We start from the raw sequence: 16,914 nt of genomic DNA on the forward strand, positions 1-16,914 counted from the left end.
TCTCTAGCGTGGTAACAGTAGCATCGGCCAGGAATTCTTGGGCTCTGGGCTCTCTCCTGCCCTCCGTCCATGACGTGGGGTGGGTAGAGCATAGGTGGGCAAACAGGCCAGTGTGCTGCAGCGACCCCCTGGCCAGTAGGGGAGCCGGGATCTGAACCCAGGCCCATCCCCTTCCCTTCATCGCAGGCGCCCAGGGTCCCGTCAAGCCTGTCCTCACAGCCTGAGGTTTGGGGAGCACTTCCCATCTGTCAGGTACCACGCCAGCCCCTCGAGGTACACACTTTCCTACCTGCCTCCGGCCTGAGGCTCAGAGAGAAGTGACAGCCCCAGAGTCACCCAGTGACAGCGTGGCAGGGCCGGATTCAGTCCTGTGTGCTGCCCACCACGCCCCCTGCCTCTCCCACTGGTGGTGGAGTGTGTGTAAGGGGAGCCCTTTCCTCCTGGGGGGCGTGGCCCTAGGTGGGTGGGCGTGCCCTCAGAGAGCCCTGTCTGGGGCCCTGCCCTGGGGCTCTAAGATCTGTTCCTTTTCTCCATGCTGTCTCTGACTGAGGGCCTGCCAGGCGGGAAGGGTCCTCAGCACCTGCTGCCCAGTGGCCGACTTGGGGTCAGACCCAGCCCTGCCTGCCACGTCCCCATGTCTAATAAGATCTGCGTCAAGCCCTACACTGGGGCCCTCAGGCCTGCGTGGTGGGCTCGGGCCCTACTGGGCCTCACTCCAGCTCCACCAGCAGTTCACACCATTCTCAGCTGGCCCAGGTGCCTTCTCGGACCCGCTTAGGATGGGTGGGTCACGTCCCCCTGGGGGCTTCCTCCCTCCCAGCACTGCCCCTTTGCACCACTGGTCCCACCACTGCCTGGGGCTCAGGGAGAGTGGAGTGGGGTGGGGGTGCCCAGGCTGTCTGCCCTGGGCTTTGGGGGGCTCAGGGCCCGGACGAGGGTGCTATGTTGGGCTGACATGGTGGGAAGACTGCCCTGGAGGTGGCCTTGAACAAGGCCTGGGTGGACCTAGTGAGAACTGGGTGGAGAGGGAGGCCGGGGAGGTGTGAGCCAAGGTCTTGGCCTAGGCTGGGGGCGCTTGCTGGAAACTTCCTGGTTTCCTGACCCGTTCCACACTTAGAGAGAGGCTCTCTGCACCAATAACGCCGGAATCTGTCACCTCCCTGGGAACACAGATGCACAAGGCAATAATCCGGAGTGTGTCTTACAGCTCAGAAGGGGAAATGGATGATCTATCTCACGGATTCTCAAAATAGCTGGGATTTCTCCAAGCCCAGTGAACTCTGTGCGCCTGAGCTGGGGCCTGGGCGGCCCGTTGGCCTCTCACCCTGCTCCTGGTGACAGGCCCTTGCTCTGCACTGGGCAGGGAGGCCAGGAGGCACCTCCATGCCTCTTCTGGGGATCTCCCTTCCCCCCGCGCTATTGGGGGTCCGTGTCCCCTCGAAAGCCTTACAGTCAGGGCAACTCAGCCCTTGGAGGGCTGCCCCCAGGTGCCCCCTCCCAGGAGGTCTGTGGCATGGCTCCTGGGGGGCTCAGTGTGGGGCAGTTATATATTTAGTTGGGCCGTGGCTGTTGGGCCACTCGGGTTACATCTGCACAGAAGCTGGCGGAGCCAAGGCAGGCCCGGGCTGCCTTCCAGCACCGCGGCAGAATTTGATCTCGCCGGCCCGGCCCAGAGCACTTCGCGTGGGGAGGTCTGTGGTGGGGGCTGACGGCCGGCAGCTGGGGCCTCTGGCCGCAGCGGGCAGAGCGGGGCAGGCATGGACCTGAGCGTGAGCGTGGTGGCCCGGGAGACCAGCCAGGGCCTCGGCCCCGTCTTTGGCCTCAATGGCCTCCCCCGGCCCATGCCCCCCAAGACGATCAAGAAACCTAAAAAAGCCGTTCTCTTCTTTGAGGTGGAGATTCTGGACGCAAAGACCCGGGAGAAGCTGTGCTTCCTGGACAAGGTAGGACCGCGGTGCAGACTGCGCTGGCCCGAGGGTGCTGCGCCTGCGACCAGGGAGATGGGAGTGCCCCTCCACCTGGGTCCTGACACCCAGCCCCTGCCCTTCAGGGTGTGCAGGAGGCGTACTGTCCCTGGGCCTGCCCCAGCCGGCTTGCCGCTCAGGGTAGAGCACCCTGGCCCCTGGGTGTGGCCGGGAGCTGGCCTCCCAGCGTGAGAGGAGGTGAAGCAGCCTCAGTGGACCCTGCATGGCTCTGGGGCCTGGGAAGGAGGTGGAGTCCTGAGACCGGCCCCACTCCGAGGCCAGGCCAGGGGAAGGGGTTCGTCCCATCCCAGGGAGGTCTGGAACAGGTTGAGGGCCTTTTCTCTGGGGGGAGTTGCGGCTGGGGGTGGAGAGGAGAGGCGAGGTGGGCCTGGCTTCCCATGCTCACACCATCTCCCAGCCAGTCCAGGGGTGACCTGGCTGCCTGGTTAAAATGGCCCTCAGGCCCATGGCTGCCTTGTCGGCTCCCCCCTCCCATAGCAGTTGCCTGGGACCCCAGTCCATCCCACTTCACCAAGAGGGATTCTGGGTCCCGGGCTCCCCGCCCACGGCTTACTGGTGCCTGGCCTGTGTTTCCCCCAGGTGGAGCCCCAAGCCACCATTGCTGAGATCAAGAACCTTTTCACCAAGAGCCGTAAGTCCAGGGCCCAGCCACACTGCCCCCGCGACCCCTCTGGGCAGGGGCCTCTAGGTGGGACCCTGTCCTACGTGCCTCTCCCGCAAGGGCCTGCAGAGATAACCCCAGTGTGGCCCAGGCTTCTCTGGGCTTGCCTGGGGCACCCGCCCCCGTGTGGCCATCAACAGGAACGCCCTTGCTGGGCTTTGGGAAGGACAACATCCCGCTTTGCCTGCTCTTCCAGTCTGCGTCCTGGAGCCACACAAACTTCAGAGATCTTGCCCGGGGGCCGGAGGAGCTGTAGGGACCCTGGGCCCCACCAGGCTGTGTGCTGTGACACCCTACTCTCCCCACAGATCCACAGTGGTACCCCGCCCGCCAGTCCCTCCGCCTGGACCCCAGTGAGTACAGCTGTCTGCTTGGCTGTCCCCGGGCTCCTGGGTGGCCCTGGGCGAAGGCCCAGGCAGGCCCTGAGCCCTGGCCCGACTCTCCGCAGAGGGCAAGTCCCTGAAGGATGAGGATGTTCTGCAGAAGCTGCCCGTGGGCACCACGGCCACCCTCTACTTCCGGGACCTGGGGGCCCAGATCAGCTGGGTAACGGTGCGTGCAGACCCCTCTCCCAGCAGCCTTGTCTCCCATCTGCCGCGTTGGGGTGACTCACCTCTCCCCTCCCCAGGTCTTCCTGACAGAGTACGCCGGGCCCCTTTTCATCTATTTGCTCTTCTACTTTCGGGTGCCCTTCATCTATGGCCACAAATATGACTTCACGTCCAGTCGGCACACGGTGGTACAGTGAGTGGGGCCGGGTGGGAGGAGGTGGCAGGGGGAGGGGAAGGCCTGCGGACCTGCCCCCGCTGAACTGGCTCCCCCGCCCCCAGCCTTGCCTGCATCTGCCACTCATTCCATTACATCAAGCGCCTGCTGGAGACGCTCTTCGTGCATCGCTTCTCCCACGGCACCATGCCATTGCGCAACATCTTCAAGGTGAGCCCCCAGCTGCCTGTCCAGGCCCTTCACCCCCGGCCCTACCCTCCCTGGTCCCCCTCACCTGGGTCCTGCCCTCCATTGGGCCAGGCTCCATCCCGGCCCTGCTCCCTTTCAGAACTGCACCTACTACTGGGGCTTCGCCGCGTGGATGGCCTATTACATCAACCACCCTCTCTACACACCGCCAAGTAAGTGGCCTGGGACCCTGCTCCCCCTTTGAACACCCCTTCACCCAGGCTCTCCCCTCACGGGCTTCCCTTCTCTGCTTCCTCTTCAGCCTACGGAGCTCAGCAGGTTAAACTGGCGCTCGCCATCTTTGTGGTAAGCGGGCTGGGACGGATGACAGGGTGCGGGGAGTTTGGGGGGCGGCTCCGAGCTGACCCTGCTTCTCTAACAGATCTGCCAGCTCGGCAACTTCTCCATCCACATGGCCCTGCGGGACCTGCGGCCAGCTGGTGAGTGGCCTGCTCCGGGCAGGGGGGATGGCCACCTGGGCAGGCTGAGCCAGCGGGTCTCACTCCTGTCCTGTCCTCCCAGGGTCTAAGACCAGGAAGATCCCATACCCCACCAAGAACCCCTTCACATGGCTCTTCCTGCTGGTGTCTTGTCCCAATTACACCTACGAGGTGAGGGTCTGCCCTCCTCTCCTCTCCCTCCTGGGGCTTGGGGTCCCATGTGGAGGGCTAGCTTCTAGGAGGGGGCGGTGCCTGGCTCCGTAGCTGTTTCTGCAGTTTGAACTTGGAACATTTGGAAATGGAGAGACTGTGGCCTCTGGGGGCCTGGGAGGTGTCCAGCTGGGCTTGTGGCTGTTGGGGACTGAGGGGCAGCTTCATCGTGTAGTGCCCCCTTACTCCAGGCCCCTCTAGCTCTGGCGTGTGGTTCCCATCCCCTTACTAGAACAGCTGGGGCTGCCCAGCCCTGCCCGCCTTCACCCTGCCTGCTCTGCCCACAGGTGGGGTCCTGGATTGGCTTTGCCATCATGACACAGTGCCTCCCAGGTGAGCCCGCTGCCCATTCCCCAGGGGGCCCCGCCCGTCCCTGCTGTGTGCAGCCCTCCCTCCCTGACTCCCCTGCTCCACCCCACAGTGGCCCTCTTCTCCCTGGTGGGCTTCACCCAGATGACCATCTGGGCCAAGGGCAAGCACCGCAGCTACCTGAAGGAGTTCCGAGACTACCCGCCCCTGCGCATGCCCATCATCCCCTTCCTGCTCTGAATGGCATCCCCTCACCCAGGCTCAGCCAGCCAGGCTCGTGTCCCCCCGCCCCAGTGTCATTCTGGGCGAGGAGTGGGAACCACTGCTCTCCAGCGTCTGGAATAAAACCTGCCTGCCCAGCTGGACTCAGACTCAGCGGTGTTTCTTTTGGGGGTCGGTTCGGGGATCAGCACACCAAAGAAAGAGGCGGAGCTTGGGCTGAGGGCCCTGGAGGCTTTTATTTTTTTTTGACTGGTCTACAGGGTGGTAGGCGGGGCCGCTACAGGGCCACCTCGGGGCCCACGTCACCGGACCCCTGGCCTCTGGCCTCCCTCTGCTCCCGCCTCTTCTTCCGCTGGAGCAGCCGCCGCTCCCGCTCAAACTCCTTCATGCGCTTCACGTAGCTGCAGGCAGAGTACAAGGAGGGAGGGGTAGCCTGGGGAGCTGATGGGACTCTGAGGGGGTCGCAGGTAGGGAAGACCTGCGTGCCTGTGATGTAACTCTGGGGTCTGCCCCCTCCCCTGGGGTGGACACCAGTGAGCCCAGAGCAAGAGCTGGGCCTCCCACCTGAACTAGGCGTGGCCACTCCTGTAGGCACCTCAAAGCAGCCCGCCCCACCCCACAGCCCCTTTGGGATTCCCCTTTCTACTGAGGTGGGGCCTGGCCGGGTGAGGGCTCGGGGCGGGCGTGGGGCTCACTCGAGGTGCTCGCAGTAGTCCCAGTCGTGCTGCTCGTGCTTGCAGGCCAGGAGGTTGGGGAAGCTGTCGCGCTTGCACTTGAGGAACCGGATGAGGTAGTGGGCGCAGTAGTCCCGCTGCTGGAGCACCAGCTGTGCGTCATTCATCTCCTGCTGAGTGGCCACCATCTCTGCGGGGGGGACGGGTGGGGCTCAGCCAGGGCCAGGAATAGCTTTCTAATTTGCACGAAAGCAACCCCCAACACTGAGGCCCAGATGGGCAGGGTCCCTCTCCCGCCATCACCGAGCACCTCGAAATCCACGCTAGATTCTTGCCTCCCCTCCCCCTGGGGTCACTCCCCAGACAGCCCCACCCTGCAGAGGTGTGTGTGCGTCTGTGTGTCTGCCTGGGGGACCTGGATCCCAGCTCTGTCCTCTCAGTGGAGGCACAGCTTCTGCCCGCCTCATAGAAAGCTGAACTAATAATCCTCGTCCTGCTGCCCCACCCACCTGGTAAACCCCACGGGGATGAAATCAACCTTCACTTCAACTGGGGCCCATCTGGGGGCCGTCAGTAATCGTGGGCACACACCCCAGCCCGCGCCCGCTGTGCTGGTGATCCTGAGCTCTGTCCCCACCTAGCACGGGGCACACAGGACCTAGCCTTCCTGCATCCTCAAGGGAACCCCTGCCCCCCCATCTTACCCCATCTTTCTTGGTCCTAGATGCTCCTCCTTTCTCGAACATTCTCTTCCGGTGGCCCCCCCTCTCTGCCACACCCTCCCCAGGTTTCCTCCCATCTCTATGGCTGTCCAAACATTAAGCTGCCCAAACATTAAGCCTTGGCTTCTGGTGGTTCTTGCTAAGAGCCGTCCACTCATTCTAATTCATGGCTTCCGTCTCCACCCCGTATATCGTTGAGTCCCAGGCCTTGTGTCCACCTGCAGCCCCTGATAGTTTCCATGTCAAGGTGGCACTTCACACCTGATGCTCCAGCATGATGAGTCAGTAGCCAGGATTTATGGAGTACCTACTGTGTGCTGGGTGCTGGGGATATACAAGGGAACATGCCAGGCAAGGATCCCTCCCTGCTCTTGGAGGGAGACACAGAACAAACAGGTAGAGCTAGATGTTGTAGGATGCCTGACAATGCTAAGTATTAGGGAGGAAAATAAAGGAGAGGGAGAGGCAGTGTGGGGAGGTGGGTCACAACTTTAGATGGAGGGGTCCGTCAAAAGGTGGCATACGAAGGTGAGGGAGTGGGTCACATAGACACCCGGGTAAGGCATCCCCAAGAGCGGAACAGCAGGTGCAAAGGCCCTGAAATGGGAGGACAGGCGGGATGCCTCAGGGGTTTCGGCCTGAGCATGTGGTGGTCAGCGCTGGAGGGAGGCACAGGGTTGGTAGGGGAGGTCAGGAGCTCTGTTTCAGGCCTGCTGAGTGCAAGATGCCCGTTAAATGTGGAGTGGAGATGCCAAGCAGGCAGTGAGGTCCATGAGTCTGGGGTTCAGGGTCAAGGCCCAGCTGGAGATAAAAACTCCAGCCCTGGTGCACAGCAGCCATTTGAAACCAGAGGACTAGCAAAGACCCCCAGGGAGTGGTGGGAGTGGGTGGAGACAGGAGAGACCCACGCAGTGGGGCGCCTTGGCATTTACAAGGCAGGGAGGTGGGCGGGAGCTGTGGGGTCTTGGAACCACGTGAAGAGGGGCTCCCAGGAGGTGGCAGCGACCGGCCGTGCCTGCTGCTGCCATAGTGGAGTTAGACCTGAGAATCCGGGCCACAACTACTGAGCCTGCACGTCTGGAGCCTGTGCTCCACAACAAGAGACGCCACGATAGTGAGAGGCCCGCGATGAAGAGTGGCCCCCGCTTGCCAAAACTAGAGAAAGCCCTCGCACAGAAACGAAGACCCGACACAGCCAAAAAAAAAAATTTTTTTAAATTTATTTTATTTATTTATTTATTGGCTGTGTCAGGTCTTCGTTGCTGCACGCGGGCTTCGTCGCGGTGTGCGGGCTTCTCTTGTTGTGGAGCACAGGCTCTAGGCGCGCGGGCTTCAGCAGTTGTGGCTCGCGGGCTCTAGAGCGCAGGCTCAGTAGCTATGGAAGCCCCAGGAGAGGATATTACAACAGCAGAAATAACAGTGTATTTGCATGTTGATGCGAAAACCAACCTTGCAAGAGAGGGAGAGTGGTTGGAGCAGTCCTTGGGTAGGTGAGAGGATGGGATGGAGGGCATCAGAGGGCTCACCTGGAGCAGAGGCTTAGCTAAAGCCGGGGCAGATCATCTGGGCTAACAGGAGAGAAGGTGGAGTCCAGGGTGTGTAGGAAGCAGGGATGAAGGGAGCCCACAAGAGCTCTTTTGGCTGCTTCTATTTTCTTAAGAGGATACAAAGTGACTAGCTGAAAGGAGGTGCTGGCGTCTGAGAGAGAAGGCGTGAGACCATGGTCTAGGAAGGAGCCCGAGAGAGCGAAGGGCCAGGGAATGTGACAGGAAAACAGCAGCATGAAGAGTCAACTGGGGGAGCAATTGGGAGAGCAGTCAGGGAGGATGGGTGTTTTTCTCCCACGATGTTCAGCTGCACAGGGACAGGAGCCACGGAGGAGAGCTGGCTTTAACCAGGGTTCTGGTTAAGCAAGACAGAGGAGGGGATGGGGTGGGGCGGCTCTGGGTGTTTGCAAAACATTAATGGGAAAGCAGGGTGTGAGGGGCAGTGGGAAGGACTGACATGATAAGGAGGTGGGGGTACTGATGGACTGCAGGTTCCAGTGGGGCTAAAGGAACTACAAGGACTCGAGACACCATAGGACCGTACCTCCCAACATTCTCCTAAATCCACACCTCTCTGCACCACCCCATTCCCTTAGGGGTCTCCCTGTCTCCAAGTCGTCGCCCACCTGGCAGCCAACGTGACCTTTTGATAAAGCAAATCTGATCGTGTCCCTCCTCTGCTTTGAAGCACTAGCTCTCCCCTCTCCTTGGTCTCGGTGTGGCCAACTCCTCCGCATCTCCCGCAGATCTCGCTTCCAGTCATAGTCTCCTGAAAGCCCGCCTTGATACTCCCAGGGGCCATCATCAAGATCCGCCAGGTTCCTTTGTCTTCCCTACAGGGCTGTGAGTTCCCCCTTAGTCAGTGCCTGCTGCATCCTCGGTGCCCAACTCGGGACTTGGTCCAGGACTGGCGCTCGATATGCTTGTGATATTAACGAGTAAAAAAAGCAACGTGCAGAACAGTATGTGCGGCGTGAGCCCCCCTCGTGTTTTCTCTAGCATACCTAAAAATAGCGACATCTGGACAGAGGTACAATAAGCACATCCCTTCCGCGATAAACCCTCCCATAGTTCCCCACTCACTCCAGGACTACCGCCTCATTAGGTCCTGTGTCGCCACTCTCTTTTGCCCCCGGGCTTTTTGTTCAAACAGTGCCTTCTGCCTGGAATGCCTCCACACTCAGGCAGGGTCACGCGCGCCCCCTGGACTCCTCCGGGCCGAGGTCAGGGCTGAACCCAGACACAGTGCATGACGCTCGAGCCCAGCCGACCCCGGGGTTCAGGGGTTCCGGCGCCCCCCCCAAACTCCCGCCGGCCGCGCCTGCGCACTGGGACTCACCGCGTTCTTTGCGCCCGGGGAAGCCGTAGTCTGGCGGGAAGGTGGGCATCCGCAGGGGGTCGGGCTCCACCGATGCATCGCCCAGGTAACGCCGACCTAGGTGCGCCCCCATGGTTGCTGTCGCCGCAGGTTCCTGCAGCAGACAGGGTCACCCAGCTCCTACCCGGAAGCACTCCTTGGCCAGCGACGGCTTCCGGGTTGCTCAGGCCGCAGCGGGGATCATAGAGATGAACGACTCCGGAGGACTTCAGGTATCTCTGGCGCCACCTTGCGGTTGGGCTGAGATAGTAAGGTGCGCGCCTCCTACTCTGGTGATCGCCAGAGGGGGCGTCCCTGCTTCTGGAAATCCATCTGGGCAGGAGAGGGTGGACGATGTGAGCCTGGGGCTTCCTCCCACCCTCCCTGGGCGCCTCTGGTCTCCTGAAGCTAGAGCACAAATGAAAATTATTCTTATGTCGTATTTCAAAAAAGTCTTTATTCTAAAACTTTCGAATTTGTCATAAAAAACCCTGCACAGAGCTGACATAATTAGCAAATATCAAAAGTTTAAATAAAATTATTTAAAATAAGCATTTTAATTAAGTTTAATTTAAATAAGCAAATAAAAGTTATTTATAAACTATTTATAAGCTGAGATTTTAAATAAATCCAATTTAGTACTTTGTAAAAATAAAACGAGCTGTGATTGTAGTATCCCTGTAGTTGCCCCTGTAAAGAATGAGTATTACATTTCACCCCTGTTACATTAGAGCTTCTACACATGTATATTTAAAAGTATAATACATTGGTAATACTGCCAAATACTTCTTGGCCCAATGTGCAGCTGTAACAAATGCTGTGTTAATTTGTTACTCTCTCTGGAATCCTGCACATTGGAACACAAAAGAGAAGCCTTTCACTGGGTGCTTGGCCGTGCTGGGAAATGATACTTGGATGCTGCATGATTAGATTTCATTTGACAAGGTGTGTGGGTTGAATTGTGTCCACCCCCCCTCCCCCAAATAAGTTGAAATCCTAACCCCTGGGAACCTATGAATGTGATCTTATTTGAAAGTAGGGTCTTTGCAGATGTAATCAAGTTAAGATGAGGTCATGATGGACTCGGGTGGGTCCTAATCCAATGACTGATGTCCTTATAAGAGGGAAATTTGGACACAGACATGCACACAGAGCATCACATGATGCTGGAGGCAGAGACTGGAGTGATGCATCTACAAGCATATGAACACCAAGGATCCCAGGCCAGGAAGGATCCTCCCCCAGAGACTTGGGAGTAAGCATGGCCCTGCTCACACCTTATTTTGGACTTGCAGCCTCCAGAACCGTGAGACTATAAATTTTTCTTGTTTTAAGCCACCTAGTTTGTGGTACCTTGTTATGGCAGCCCTAGGAAACAAATACACAAGATAATTTGTCTTTTCTCCTACCTAAACTTGTCTGGTGCTCAAGTCCCCTACACACCCCAAAGCAGCATCTGTTTCCAGCACTGGCAGCGGCACAACCAGAATCACACTCAGACACAGGAGGGCATCAGCCAGAGTGGCGGGGAAGTGCTCCCTGGAGGCCTGAGTGGCATTGATACCAAGAGATGTCATGTTTAGAGTTACGGTTGTTCTATGCCAGCTCCAATCACAGGATATCAGGTGACAGCAGCATCCGGTGTTCTTCAGTAAATTTATTTTGTGTTTGTAATATGTGAGATTCTCTAAAGCAAGCCAGATTCCTCTACTTGGGCCAAGGGGGTTTCCTGCTATTTGAGAGAACAGATGTCCTGGATTAGAACCCTATTTGTGTGGTCTGGGTGAGTGCCTTTAGCTCTTTGTAAAATCGAGATCTCAATTTTAATGTTTTAAGCATTAAATGTGTTAATTATATGAAGTACTTATAGCAGTGCTTAGCACATAGCATTAGATAAGTGTTACTTATTGTTACTACTACATCCCTCTATTATGAATGGCTGTGTCAGACCTTGAGGACACAGAGGTGAACAAGAAGAAAAGAGTGGGGGTGGAGGGTTTCTCTCTCCACTCACACGCGTCCTACGAAGGGCTTTAAATACAATCTGTAGTGGGTTAAACAGTGCTGCCCCCTTAAAAAGGTATGTCCATACCCCAATCCTGGGAACCTGTGAATGTGACCTTATTTGGAAAACGTGCCTTTGCAAATGTAATGAAGGGTATTGAGATGAGATCGTAGGCCAGGTAGGCCTCCAATGCAATAAGTGTTCTTATAAGAGAAAGATGGAGGGAGATTTGACATCAACAGAAGAGGAGACAGAGAAAGAGAGAAGGTCGTGTGAAGACAGAGGCAGAAATTGGAGTGATGCGGCCACAAGCCAAGGAACACCTGGAGCCACCAGAGGCTGAAGGAGGCAAGGAGCAGAATCTCCCCCAGAGCCTTTGGAGGGAGCACAGCTCTGCCGACAACATGATTTCAGACTTCGGGCCTCCAGAACTGTGAGAGAACAAATTTCTGTTGCGTTAAGCCACCCAGTTTGCAGTCATTTGTCGAGCAGCCTTAGGAAATGAATACACCACCTTATAGATGGATAACCCCCAAATCTGTCTCTAGATATGTCTTCTCCCCTGAAATGCCGACACATGAATATATCCAGCCACCGACTGGGCACCTTCACATGCTTATTCCGTTTGAGCTGCTATAATAAAGGCTTATAAACAATAGAAATTTATTTCTCACAGTTCTGGAGGTGGGAAATCCAAGATCAGGGTGCCAGCATGGTTGGGTTCCAGCAAGGGTCCTCTTCTGGGTTGCAGACGGCCAGCTTCTCATTGTGTCCTCACATGGTGGAAAGGGGGTGAGCTTGCTCCCATGTCTCTTCTTCTAAGGGCACTAATCCCATTTGTGAGGCTCCACCCCCATGACTTAATCACTTCCCAAAGGCCTCACCTCCTAATACTATCACATTGGGGATTAGATTTCAACATATGAATTTTTTTTTTTTTTTTTTTTTGGTGGTGGTGGTGGGGAGATACAAACAGTCTATAACACACCCTCAAACGACACTCCTGATTTCTCTCTGCTCTCTCCTAAATCTGTTCCTCCCTCTGTCTTCCTGTCTTGGGCAATGTCTGCTCCATTTTTTCCAGGTGTCAGGCCCCAAACCCTTTGGTCATACTCAACTCTAGTCCTCTCACTCCAGCCATCCAAATCAGTGGCAAATTTCTTTGGTTGCACTGTAGAAACCGATAAAGAACACAACCCATTCCTACCCCCTCCAATGGCCACCAGCCCCATCCAGGTCATGGCCATATCTCCAGTACAACTGCAGTAGGCTTCTCCTGGCCCCCACCTTCCTTAATCTCTCACCCTCGGGTTGCACCTGTCAAAACAGAAATTGGATCATGTCCTTCCTCTGCTGAAACCCTCCCGTGGCTCCCCATTTATGTGGAGCAAAAGCCACACCCAGCCTGAAGGCATTTGACTCAGGAGGTCTGGAGCCCCAGAATCTGCATTTCTAACAAATTCCCAGGTGACAGAGTTATTGCTGGTCTGGGGACCAACCTTGGGAGAACTACTGAGCTAGATTTTCATGTGCTGACACAGGGACGTAGCCATGATATATTGGTAACTCCAAAAGGCAACTGAAACAGAAAGTCATCAGTTAGATCCATTAAACTGTAACTTGCTTAATAAGTAGTGAACTGTAACGTCCCTTCACGGATCAAGCTTGCTTTCATTGTTTTTATAAAAACTTGCACGTCCTCCAAGTGTCACGTAGCCTAAACAATAAGATGTCTACCAGGCTTGTTTTTCAGGAACTTGGAGTCAGCTGTGTCCAGTCTGAGCTCAAGCCAGTTAAGACTGGTTGGGACCACCCACCCTCCAACTGGGTCTGCACAGGTGTCCAATCAGTGTCCTTTTGACGTCAGAGAACTCAAAACTCCACCCTCAGAGCATGCTAACCCTTCCATTTTCTGGACTTGCATCCCGTGGAGAAGCATGTAGCTTACATTGGCCTGAGTAGAATGACGATTACCTCACGTAAAAGAAAAGACCTCTAATCACCTTTCCCCATGCTCCCCAAGCCTCAGCTTTATTCCATAAATATCCCGAGCCCCTCACCTTCAGGGAGGTGGAGTTGAGATATGTTCTCCCATCTTGCTTGGCTGCCTTGTGAGTGAACCCTTTCTCTGCTGCAAAATTGGTGTCTCAGGTTTGGCTTGCTGGGCATCTGGCAAACATACCTGGTATAGGTATGTGTGTGCATATCCTCTATGCAAGCCATAGAGGATAGACCAATGGTGATTGAGACTTCCTTTCCAGGAAGTTCTGTCCCCAGAACGTGGTATAGATTTGTGATCCTTGCGCACTTCCTGACTCCAGGGGACAACATGCACATGCTTGTCTTTGTGAATGGCACTCCTGGAGTTGTGCAGTGCCCAACCTGCACGGCTGTACCGGGCAGCCCTACCCTGTTCTGTGTGTCTCCCCTCTGCCTCTCTTTTTCTGTGTGTCAGCTGCTCACCTAGAGGCCGGAGCTGGGAGGAGACCCAGGGTGGCAAATCACGGTACCAGCTCACTCTCCCTGTGTGACCTTGGGAAGTGACTTCCCTTTCAGAGATGCGGTTTACTCACCTGCAAAATGGGTCCCTACCAAACAGCTCCCACCCCCTTCATGGTTTTATTTTCCTTATTAGCACTTACCACCCTCTAACCTGAGATCTATATATTTGACTTAGTATTTAACTTGTTAACTGTCGGTCTCTCCTCTTGAAGGTCAGCTCTGCAGAGCAGGGAATTTTGCCTGTCTTGTTCACCGCTGTATTTCTGCACCTAGAAGGGTATTGGCACACGGCAGGGGTTTAGTAAATACTTGTCAAAAATCAACAAATGAATAAATGAACAGGGTGGTTGGGAAGAACCAGTCGGTCAACCAGTTGATGGTTGCCTGAAAAGCGCTTCCTGCCGGGCACCTAGGCGGCATCCAGTACGCGCACGCGCTATTATCACTTTCATCTGGGTGGCACTCTCTAACTAGAAGGCCCACCAGAGGGGACTCCCACGACCAGTCGTTTCACTAGAGGATGAAGAGGTCCAAGCCAGGGATGACTCTGGGTGGGTGGGGATGTGGACCTACATCTGTCCTGAGGTCCCTGGACTCAGACGCTTCAGCTTGGTCTGTCCATACTCAGAGTTGGAGATCCGAGGGGGGATAATATTAGAGTGAGGGTGGTATTCAGGGGTGAGGGAGGGGCCGGGCCTCAGTCACCCGTGCCCCACAGTCTTCCTGTTTTTCTTGTTCTACCAACCATCTGATGAGACCTTACTGTGTTCCCCGCCCGCGTCCCCAGGTGCCCCGCATCACTGCCCACAGCTTCCCCGCCCCTCCTTCCTCTTTCCCGGGCCACTGCCATCTGCGCAGAGGCTTCTGCTCTGCCCCGGGCAGGGGCTGCATTAGCATTTTGTGGGCAGAACAGCCTCGGAGGCCCCAGGTGGGGCCGGAGATGGAGAAGAACATTCTGGGCGGAGTTTGCGCCTCGCCTCGGTCCGCTGCCTGGGAGATCGGAAGCTCTGGGTAATTTAGTTCCGGAGAGGAGGAAAGATAAATTAGCTTGGCCTAGACAGTCCCTGGGGAAGACCTGGCCTCGGTCTGTGGTAGTGACCAGAGGCGCGCCTGTAATCCAGGAGCTGCCCCGGGATTCTGCTGCCTGCGTGTCGGGCTGCTGGCTGGTGGTGGAGGACCAGCGAGCCTGGAGTGGCCTGGCCTCAGTCAGGGTTTGGTGGGCAGGACCGTCACTCATTCATTCAACAAACATCCTATTGGACACAATGTGTGTGATAACATGGTGATAACTGTTAAGGACAAACGTAATGAATGGAGTGTATGGAGAAGGGTGGGCTTGGAACTTCAGTTTTAGAAAGTTTCACTGAGAAGGGGACATTGGATCTCAGACTCCCTGTTTCTCGAAGACACCAGGAGCTTGCTGTCCTCAGGGCCTTTGCACAGACTAGAATGCTTTTCTTCCAGATAGGTACAGGGCTTTACCCCATCTTCTTCAGTTGATTTCAACTGTCAGGTCTTTCCTGATCACCTCCTTCTCCTCCCCCCCCTTCCTCCCCCCTCCTTCTTTTAAAATTGATATATAATTCACATATAACATTATATTAGTTTCAGGTGTACAACATGATGCAATATTTGTATATATTGTGAAATGGTCACCACATTAGGTCTTATTAACATCCATCCATTACGGCACCGTTACCCTTTTTTTTTTTTTTTCTTGTATTGAGAACTTTCAAGAGATACTTACTCTGTGAAAGCAGTGTTATTTCAGGGCATGGATCAGGTATATGTTCTGTAATGCATATAAGGAAGTGTTTGTAGACACACAAGGTGGTTCTAAGAGTGCTAATTGCTCAGCAAGATTAGATGAGTCTCACATCAGTAAATAACGTGCTGACCATTTTTCATTGCATGTAGTGGTGTATTTAACAGCTCATGTATAAAAACGTTTTTTTTTTGAGTGTTCCTTGATCATCCAGTTGTGAACAGTATTACTTTAGTGAATGGATGTGCAGACAGTTCTGTAATGCATGTAGAGGAGTGCCTAGAAACACAGATAAGAAAGATGTTCCCAAAACTGTTACTTGAAAAAGAAAGAAAGAAAGAAAAAAACTCTATTTGCAACTTTCAAATAGACCCAATCACCTTATTTATTTATTTATTTTTGGCCACGCCTAGTGCTTTGCGGCTTGTGGGATCTTAGTTCCCCCACCAGAGCCACAGCAGTGAGAGTGCTGAGTCCTAACCACTGGACCGCCAGGGAACTCCCCTATCACCTTCTTAAACATAAGTGTTTAATGCCCTACAGTTCCCTCTTAGCACTGCTTTAGCTGCACCCCACATATTTTGATAGGGTACGTTTTCACTTTCATTCAGTCAAAACTATTTTTAGTTTTGACTTCCTGTCTGACCCATGATTTAATTTCCAAATACGTATGGATTTTCCAGATATCATTCTGTGATTTCTAGTATACTTTGGTTCTGGTCCAAGACCATGCTTTGTATCATTTCCATTCTGTGATCTTCTTTGCTATTGCAACAGTCCCGCCCCATGCACACCTGATTCCTCTTGTCTGCTTTATTTTTCTTCTGTTTTCTGCTTATGCCTATCTAACAACATTTCTAAGGTATGTTTTTTTATTGAAGTATAGTTGATTTACAATATTATATTAGTTTCAAGTGTACAACATAGTGATTCAATATTTTTATAGATTATACTCCATTTAAAGTTATTACAAAATAATTGCTAATTTCCCTGTGCTGTACAATATATCCTGTTTCTTATTTATTTTATTCATAGTAGTTTGTATCTCTTAATCCTCTACCCCTATTTTGCCCCTCCCCTCTTTCCCTCTCCCCACTGGTAACCACTAGTTTGTTCTCTATAAAAGGTATTTGTTTATTTTATTCATTATATCTCTCCCTGTTTCTAAGCCCAAGGGTAGGGATTTTTGTTGTTATTCACCGATGTCTCCCTAGTACCTAGAACAGAGCCTAACACATAGTAGGTGGTCAGTACATATCTGTTGAATAGATGAATGAACAACTGAATCCCCAATCTCCATTGGACATATCAGGAGACCTCTGCTCAGAGATGTTGTTCTACTTCCCTGAGGTCACGTAGCAAGAATGGGGCAGAGCCGGGTCAGCCTGGGCCCATGGCTTTATGTTATTATACCCAGTTGACAGGACTGGATTTCACTACCAGTTCCTGTACACCTACTGTGTGCCAAGTCTCGAGACATGGCCTTGGCCATGTGGCCGTCACCCTCACATAGTGAGACCATCCAACCTTCACCACACTTACCTTGCCCAGGCCCACCCAC

General features: G+C 54.5%; 2 protein-coding genes across 5 annotated transcripts in view; one reads left to right on the forward strand and one right to left on the reverse strand.

Annotated features, from left to right (window-relative positions):
• The window catches only part of TECR (trans-2,3-enoyl-CoA reductase), a 28,024-nt gene extending 23,100 nt beyond the window's left edge, over nucleotides 1–4,924 (forward strand). For 3 of the 4 annotated variants that reach the window (XM_060145049.1, XM_060145047.1, XM_060145048.1), the window contains 12 exons: nucleotides 1,893–1,943; nucleotides 2,565–2,616; nucleotides 2,955–2,999; nucleotides 3,095–3,198; nucleotides 3,275–3,390; nucleotides 3,477–3,582; nucleotides 3,701–3,773; nucleotides 3,863–3,906; nucleotides 3,983–4,040; nucleotides 4,123–4,211; nucleotides 4,538–4,583; nucleotides 4,672–4,924. In XM_060145049.1, coding sequence (XP_060001032.1) covers nucleotides 1,893–1,943; nucleotides 2,565–2,616; nucleotides 2,955–2,999; nucleotides 3,095–3,198; nucleotides 3,275–3,390; nucleotides 3,477–3,582; nucleotides 3,701–3,773; nucleotides 3,863–3,906; nucleotides 3,983–4,040; nucleotides 4,123–4,211; nucleotides 4,538–4,583; nucleotides 4,672–4,799 — 912 coding nt within the window. In that variant the 3' untranslated portion in view covers nucleotides 4,800–4,924. Of the gene's footprint in view, nucleotides 1–1,026; nucleotides 1,944–2,564; nucleotides 2,617–2,954; nucleotides 3,000–3,094; nucleotides 3,199–3,274; nucleotides 3,391–3,476; nucleotides 3,583–3,700; nucleotides 3,774–3,862; nucleotides 3,907–3,982; nucleotides 4,041–4,122; nucleotides 4,212–4,537; nucleotides 4,584–4,671 lie in introns of those variants that run through there. The other variant, XM_060145046.1, reaches the window with a different exon arrangement.
• A 68-nt stretch (nucleotides 4,925–4,992) lies between these two features.
• On the reverse strand, nucleotides 4,993–9,248 carry NDUFB7 (NADH:ubiquinone oxidoreductase subunit B7). The gene is made up of 3 exons (XM_060145051.1): nucleotides 9,064–9,248; nucleotides 5,477–5,645; nucleotides 4,993–5,182 (listed from the first exon to the last, which is right to left on the reverse strand). The coding sequence occupies exons 1-3, from the start codon at nucleotides 9,173–9,175 to the stop codon at nucleotides 5,059–5,061; spliced, it is 405 nt and encodes a 134-aa protein (XP_060001034.1). The 5' UTR covers nucleotides 9,176–9,248; the 3' UTR covers nucleotides 4,993–5,058.
• Nucleotides 9,249–16,914: the final 7,666 nt, after the last annotated feature.

This window comes from Lagenorhynchus albirostris, chromosome 3, assembly GCF_949774975.1.
Source record: "Lagenorhynchus albirostris chromosome 3, mLagAlb1.1, whole genome shotgun sequence".
NCBI lineage: Eukaryota > Metazoa > Chordata > Mammalia > Artiodactyla > Delphinidae > Lagenorhynchus > Lagenorhynchus albirostris.